The 8,614-nt window shown below is 36.6% G+C and overlaps 1 protein-coding gene across 1 annotated transcript; it reads right to left on the reverse strand.

The window, feature by feature from the left end:
* Positions 1 to 1,250: 1,250 nt before the first annotated feature.
* Positions 1,251 to 2,180, reverse strand: LOC138085132 (olfactory receptor 2G2-like). Its single transcript, XM_068979277.1, has one exon. It carries the CDS (start codon positions 2,178 to 2,180, stop codon positions 1,251 to 1,253), a length of 930 nt encoding a protein of 309 aa, XP_068835378.1.
* Positions 2,181 to 8,614: the final 6,434 nt, after the last annotated feature.

The following is an 8,614-nucleotide window of genomic DNA, read 5'->3' on the forward strand; positions in this document are numbered from 1 at the left end:
ATTGACTTCTATTGTTTGACAAGAGATACCATCACACAGTGAAAATCTATCAATTGGACTGAGTTGGACGATTAGCATATAAACCCTTTACAAGTGTGGATGCTGTTCTGTTCACATCTGTGTCCCCAATGCCTGAATAATTGTTAATAAACAAATGTACTTCATAAAGGAGATAAGACAAATATAAGTTTCATGAGGAGTTAAAAATTGCATGTACCTAGTAACATATATAATGGAAAATATGATTAATTCATTAAATAAATATCTTCTGCCTAGTAAGGAGGCCATCTTAGAAGTGCACTTGTGGTAGAAAATTAAAATGGAAAGAAGTGGATAGATAGATAGATTAGAGAGATAACTAAAAGGTAAAATCCACAAGACTGTATATAAGTTACAAACAGCAAATGAACTAGGAGACAGAGTTGGGATGATGTATGTTCCATTTTGTGATATTAAGAATAGTAAAAAATAACCAAAAAAACAGACAGCTTTTGACTTAGCTTTGATGTACTAATTCTGAGGTTGTTTTAATATACCCAAGTGTATAAGTGAAATACATAATTGAACATGAAAATATAGACAGTAAATATCTATATTGAAGCACAAATCTGGGAGTCACCTTTGTAGAGATTTTACTTTAAACTTTTATCCGGTCATAGCATAGTTGCCATTCTTAAAAATCTACTAGGGAGAGAAACACTAAAAAGTCAGAAAATTGTCAAACAGGAGGAAAGCACAGCAATAATGAGCACGGTGTATAATGAGATCACAACCTGAGGGGTTCAGGAATCCATGGTTAGCTGAAAGAATAATAGTGTGGATGTTTAGGATTTGTTCTTTCTGACATGAGTAATTGGTCAAAATATTTCAATCCATGCAAAAGAAAAAGTATAATACTCATGTAGTTATGACTAATAAATAAATTTATGAATAAACTTTATAAGCAATAAAATAACTAGAATAATCTAATTTTAATCTAAGCTGCTCAATAACATTCATTCCAGCTTATATTTATAGCTGATGTAAAGGTTATGCAAATTGTTTGGGTCACCCAGCTGTTCTGTCATGAAACGGGCATTCAAACTCAAGTTCGTCCAACTTAGAATTTCAAGCTCTGTTTAAAATTTTTCTATGGAAACTTACTTATAAGGTTATGAACATAACTGAATTATTTGTTGAGTCATCATCCATTAAATTACTGTCCTAATAATGCTCTTTTAAATATCTTTTGACAATCATGCCTCACTAAATCATAAAGTTTTCCCCATAAATTTTTTCAGTGCTGCTTTGACTTCCTTATTTCTCAGGGTATAAATAAGGGGGTTAAGCATGGGCGTCACCACAGTGTAGAAGAGAGACACAAACTTTCCCTGGTCCTTGGATCTACTCTTGGCGGGCTGGAGATACATGAAGATAATGGTTCCATAGAAGATGATGACAACCATCAGGTGGGAAGAGCAGGTCCTAAATGCTTTACGTCGTCCAATGGCTGACTTTATCTTCAGAACTGCTTGAGCAATGTTCCCATAGGACATCAAGATGAGTGACAAAGGCACCACCAAGAATAAGACACTAGCCACAAAGAGTTCTGCCTGGTTGAAAGTGGTGTCCACACAAGCCAACTTGATGAACACAGGAACTTCACAGAAGAAATGATCCACTTTGCGATTCCCACAAAAGGGGAGTTGTAGGGTGAGGGTGGACTGTATGAGGGTGGTCGTCACCCCACTGATCCACGCCATAGAGGCCAGGATGCTACAGACCCGAGGGTGCATGACAAAGGCATAATGTAGAGGACGGCAGACTGCAACATAACGGTCATAGGACATTACAGCCAGAAGGACACACTCCGTGGATCCCAGGGCAAGGGAGACATAGAGCTGAACCACACAGCCACCATATGTGATAGACTTATCTGAACTGCCCAGGTTGACTAAAAGCTGAGGAACAATACTGCTGGTAAAGCAGAGGTCCAGGAAGGAGAGATGGGAGAGGAAAAAGTACATGGGATTATGGAGTTTAGAATCCAAGAGGGATATGAGGATGATGGTAGAGTTGCCAAGGAGCGTCATGAAGTAAAGAAACAAGATTACCCCAAAGAGAATGAGCTCTAATTGAGGTTGGTCAGAAAAACCTACCAGGATGAACCCAAGGAGTCTGCTGTCATTGGTCCACTGCATTAGTCTTGCTTTGATTATTCACTCCAGAATGATGAAGTCACATTAAACAGAAATTGAAAGAATTTTACAGCAATTCCCTTGGCAATTAAGATCTAGAAAGAAAGAAAGAAAATGAAGTCGTTCAGTCCTGTCCGACTCTTTATGACCCCATGGACTGTAGCATACCAGGCTCCTCTGTTTATGGGATTTTCCAAGAATACAGGAGTGGGTTGCCATTTCCTTCTCCATGGGGTCTCCATGGCCCAGGAATCGAACCTGGGTCTCCCACATTGTAAGCAGTCACTTTTACCACCACAAGAAATGTAGATTTGATCTCTGTGTTGGGAAGATCCCCTGGAGGAGGGCATGGCAACCCACTCCAGTTTTCTTGTCTGGCAAATCCCATGGACAAAGGAGCCTGTCAGGTTCCTTATGGACCTTCTGTGTCCATAAGGTCACAAAGAGTTGGACACTACTGAAGTGAGTTAGCATGACACTGTTATTATTAGCAAATACAAATTTGCCAGAGTTTTGACACTTGGATGTTTGAAGTACTTACAGCAAATTAATCATTATCACTCCCCAAGTCTCTTTTAAAATACAAATGTAGCTGGAAAGGGTAACACTTTAAGACTTTAAATTTTTGTCCTGAAGTTTTTATTTAAAAACAATCCTGTCAAGTTTTTTATGTTTTGTTTTTATTTTTATTTTTTATTTTTTAAACTATATCTCTTTTACCACTAAGTATGTTGTCTTAGCACAGGTTTTCAAAATTTCTCTTTTGTGTCATTAAAATCCACCAAGACACCACCAAAGTCATATTTATTGTTCTTAGACACACATGCAATCATTGCTTCTCTTTGCATTAATGGAAGTCTATGGAGCATGATGAAAAGTCAAGGATTTTGGAGGCAGATAAGGTTTAAGTCTTGGTCTTTCATATCTTAGTTGTATATCTTGAATAAATCACTAGATATCACTGGGCTTTGGTTTACTTGACTGCAACATGGAGATGATGAATAGTTCTAATTTACAGTGATAATGTAAGGACTGTTTGAGATAGCGGATCTAGAATGGCAGTGCTTTGGTTGGAGATAAAGGTGTGAATAAATATTGTATTTCATGTATGGGTGAGAGTTTTAAAATGCAAGGTCAAAAGTCCTTCATGTAGTTTACTAGCCTCTCAATAGTCATGCCTAAGCCAAACATGGTGGCTTTTGGCAACTCCTACCAAGCCTCAGAAGGAAACACTTTCAGTTCTCCAAACTTAAAATGTGGTTTTCCATTGTTAAGTTTTACTGCATACTGTATTTTTAATAGTATTCACTCATACAGATACTACATACTCATACTCATCATCTGCTTAGATATTTTTACATTCTTTAAGACTCAATTTAATCAGCATTTTGGCAAATCTTTACAGAAGTCACTTTTGCAATTCATTTCTACAACTCTGTATTTCTATACTTATACATTATTAGCATTAAAGACTATTGAATGTGATGTCTACTATCTTGATGTCCTTCATATCTAGCATAGTTTCCAAAAAATAATTGTTAAGTCAAAATCAATATATAAATATGTATAAATAAAACTTGAGGCTTCCCTGGTGGCTTAGACCGTAAAGTGTCTGCCTGCAACGTGGGAGACCCAGGTTCGATTCCTGGGTCAGGAAGAGATAAAACTTGGGCTTCCCTGGTGGCTCAGATGGTAAACAATCTGCCTCCTACGTGAAAGACCCAGGTTTGATCCCTGGGTTGGGAAGATCTCCTAAAGACGGGAATGGCAACCCACTCCAGTGTTCTTGCCTGGAATATTCCATGGACAGAGGCTATTGTCCACAGGGTCAAAAAGAATCAAACATGACTGAGCAACTAACACTGTCACTTTCAAATAAAATTTTAAAAGAAGAGCTTGTGGCTTGTCTAATAATATATTTATCTTTTATCATTTAATATATGAAATATTTTACATATTTATATAGTAATATACATTTATTATTTATTCCATTATACATAATTATATATTATGCTTCATTATATATGAAATAAAAAAACAGATCTAGAATAATGAACTTATAATACATATTCAAATATTACATTATAATATAATAAATGACAAAGGAAAAGATCTAAATATTCAGAAAGAAGACTGTAATAAAGGGAAGGGGCTAAAGTAGAGAATACCAGTGTGTAATATCATCAGTTATCCCATGATACCTGGTCTATTGATCAGAGATTTTCCATCTACCTTGAAAACAAAACAACTTAGAATGAATCAAGATTAAGGTTTTCATCTCTTTTTCATCAATATCAAATCTATATATACTTAATTTTTATACTCTTCTCTATTCAGTCATAAACACATTGAGGACCAGTTTTCTTATCCTTTTAACAGCATGTATTAAAGTATTTATACATGTTAGGTGAATAACTACAAATTAACTATTTCTCTTGGACATTGTATCAGCTAATGTATCCACCAAAATTTATTGTATATATACTACATTCTATGCTATATAAGGGGAATATTAAATTTTAAAAAGCATGAACTTTGTATCAGAAATTTTGCTGGCTAGTAGAAGCACAAGCATACTCAAGAAGTAAGCACAATGAGAAGTTTTAGGTATAGTTGCTTAGCAAATCTTATTCCATTCTATAATAACTAACAGAGGGGAGAAAAAATGGAGATAAAAGAAAAATTTCGGAAAGTGCATTTGAGTTGAGCTTTTAAGATTATAGAGTGCTCTTGAGTGGCACAAGTTTATTTCAAGAGGCAGCAGCAGTCTGATGAGTTAAAAAAAGAAAAAAAACAGACTTGAAATAAGCTGGTATCATCAGTAAAGCCGAAAATTATTGCCTGGAGCTTAAAGTGCAAAAGCTGGAAAGAGCGGAGGGATAGAGAAGCTGCAACCAGCAGTTGATTGATCTTAGACTGTTTAGGTACTAGAAATCCATACAGCATTTTTATGAACTATGACAACCATGTGGGTAATTTTATGAATGGAAATGTCAAGCAATTATTCTGAAGACTTCAGCAGAGGCTAGGTGACAGAAATGGGATCTAAAACAGCAAGAAGGAAAAGGTAAGTGTCTGCTGACCTCCTGCTTTACCTTCCACTGTCTCTGATCCAATTCTTGTCTTTGAAAATAAAAACAAACTTATCTCATGATACTACTGAACAGGCCATTCTGATAAGAGAATTCCAAATGGGTTTTCTCTTTATCTACAAATGTTTGTTACATGATATTCAGAGAACTGCACTTCTCATAGTTGAGTTTGGAAGCTGCTTTTCACTTAGAAAAGAAAATGCATGACCTGGTCTCAATACTTTGCTGCAGAAAGTTCTGCCTGCTCTTACCATTTCTGAAACAGAGAAAAATGTCTTGGCTGTTTATGTTGCATTGATTCTGAGAGGATGACAGGACAGGACTGCAATCTGTGTAGTTGCCTAGAAATTCACTAGATAAAACATGAGATTTGGCATTTGCTCTAAGAGTGATCCCTGACTACCTGGCTAACTTTGGGAACTGGTTTTATGTCCCTAGAATTAAGTGTCTTTATATATAAAGTTAGGATATTACCATCAGTTTTTTCCATGCATATAAGATATATTGCCATGATGAATTAAAATATGTTTTATAAATATCACTGAAAGTCAGTAATTCAATCATGAGTACATAATGAATGAGACACAGAGGACTCATCATGCACCAAACTCTGTTCTGAGTTATGTGCATTCTGTGCACCTGTTTAATTCTCTCTATAAGACTAGTGGTTTTTACTATTCTTATCAACAAAGATGAGAAAATTGATGCTGAGAGTGGAGAAGTAACATGTTCAAGGAGACTAGTGGCAAAGCTGGAATCTGAATCCAGGTGTTTTTACTCCCAAACTCCTCATGCTGTGCTGGCCTCCTGGGTTCTTGCTAAGATGCAAGAAAGGTACACACATGTAACGGCTATGCAACTACAACTACCTTCTAAGTCATCTCTTTAGTGTCTCATTCATTAACTCTTTCTGTTAAGAGATTTATTTTGGTGAAAACTGCCCTGTTTTGAGTTTTAGCTTCAAGCCTTCCAGGCTGTGCTAATACCTTGGAGAGCTCTCAGATATTTACACTCCAAGACCACAGATGGGAAGCAGTGTCCAATGGCGGTATACCGAAACCTATTTCACATATACATATCTGCATGTTCTGCTCTGAGGTGGAGAGGAAGGAAAACTTAATAAGAGCATATAGACAGAGCCAGTGGCAGATGGCATTCTGACAAATAATAGAGACAGAGAGTAACACTGGGAAAGAAGATAAGGATTAAAAGAAATACAATTGTGGGGAAACTGGCACATATGATATATTTTTGCAGCTTTCGGAGCTAGGGACATTCACCTAGTCAGATGAGCAAAACTGAGCATGAATGAAGCCAGTGTTGAGAGTTTAATCTTACGGTGATATTTTCTGGTTCAGAACTACACACCACACATGAATGTGGGGAAAGAAGTAGCAATACAGATGTTTCTACTGTTCAGTTGAGTAAACCCTAAACCAGATCTAAGCATAGCCTGCTGTAATCAATGTGTATTGGGGTTATCTGATTAGATATTGTGAAATGTTTAAATGTTGCTTACAAGAGTAAAGAGTATTGGAAAAATGTTACCAAACTTACCCATAAAGTTGCTGATACAAAGACTTTATGTATAATTGCTTCTGAGATGTCTAGCGTGGAGTTCATAGCTGACCATTCTATCATAGGAGACTTGTACCATTCCTGCATTATTCATTTGATTTGATCTTAGTAGGTCATTTTTCCCTTTTTACTAATTTTCCCTTTTCCCTAAAGTGAAATGAAAGAATGGAGAAAAATTGAACTGTGAAAGGGCTGGGTTACACAAATTTAATTCTTATTATAACCCCAACTTAAGCATTGTCCAGGAGAGGAATACTTTGCTGCTATATAATTTTAATGCTGAGTATCAGCTATTAAAGAAATATAACTTAAGCCCACAAAGCAGGGAAAGAACACCGTATTTCATGAATACACCAAACCAATGAACTTTTGGAAGCCACACAGTAGTCAATCTCTTACAAACTCATTGACATCTCTTCTTTAGAAATGTATTACCCAGAGTTGGTAATGGACAGGGAAGCCTGACATGCTGTGGTTCATGGGGTCACAAAGAGTCGAACACGACTGAGTGACTGAACTGAATTGAACTACCCAGTTACCTTTTCCCCCACTTAGTGATGATGTTAGTCCAAAATTGCTATTGCTATTGCTATTGCTAAGTCACTTCAGTCATGTCCGACTCTATGTGACCCCATGGACGGCAGCCCACCAGGCTCCCTCGTCTCTGGGATTCTCCAGGCAAGAACACTGGAGTGGGTCGCCATTTCCTTCTCCAATATTTGAAAGTAAAAGGTGAAATTGAAGTCGCTCAGTCATGTCTGACCCTTAGCGACCCCATGGACTGCAGCCCACCAGGCTCCTCTGTCCATGGGATTTTCTAGGCAAGAGTACTGGAGTGGGGTGCCATTGCCTTCTCCAAGTCCAAAATTATCTGCTGCCAACTCATTAAAGTTCCTTGAACTCATGGTTTCATCTCTATATATTTCTGTTGCCACTTCTGTAAAAAGGAATGAAAATTAAAATATCTCAATGCTTTAAAGAAAGATTAAAATACTTTTTAAGTTTAATTTTAAAAAGATTTTTAAGTCAACAGACTATAACCAAATTTATGACTCTTAAAAAAAGCTACTATAAATGCTTTAGAAATCTCTCTGAAGTAGTAAACTTATGATTATAATTTGGTAGCAATTAAATGAACTCCCTCACTTTATCCATCTCTTAAAACATGGGCATTCTTCTTTAGTCAGCATGATAGTTCAAGCAGAATTCTATGAAACATATTTAGCAGTTATCCTTCCAGATGTTGTAACATTTAAATTTTGAGGAAATATTAGGTATTTAAAAAGCATGTTATCTTAATAATAATGCATGTTTAGAGTAGCACAACCTTTGGAGTACGTAAAAATGTTCTGCCTCATGTGGTGTTCAGAGAATAAACACAATTTATTATGAAGCTGTCAGTTTTCCTGAAGTGTGGATGCTTTGCATACTACAGAGAGGGATCATGCATTTGTCCTCTGGGATACTGTGCCCCACCAGGAAATACTCATTAACAGAAGATGGCCAAGGAGAACAATTCACTGTAATCCCCAAAGTCATATTTTTTTGGTCATTTGAAACATTTTTAATAGCCTAGAAAATTTCAATAGTATCTCTGGAGACAATGACTACCATTTATTCTTTTCTTTTTTATTTTTTTACTTTATAATATTGTGTCAGTTTTGCCATACATCAACATGAATCTGGCACGGGTGTACATGTATTCCCAATCCTGAATCCCCCTCCCACCTCCCTCCCCATACCATCCTCTGGGTCATCCCAGTGCAC

Source organism: Capricornis sumatraensis, chromosome 9 (genome assembly GCF_032405125.1).
Source record: "Capricornis sumatraensis isolate serow.1 chromosome 9, serow.2, whole genome shotgun sequence".
NCBI lineage: Eukaryota > Metazoa > Chordata > Mammalia > Artiodactyla > Bovidae > Capricornis > Capricornis sumatraensis.

Excerpts from the sequence above, each read along its gene's own strand:
- LOC138085132 (XM_068979277.1), bottom strand. The coding sequence starts at position 2,180 with ATGCAGTGGACCAATGACAGCAGACTCCTTGGGTTCATCCTGGTAGGT.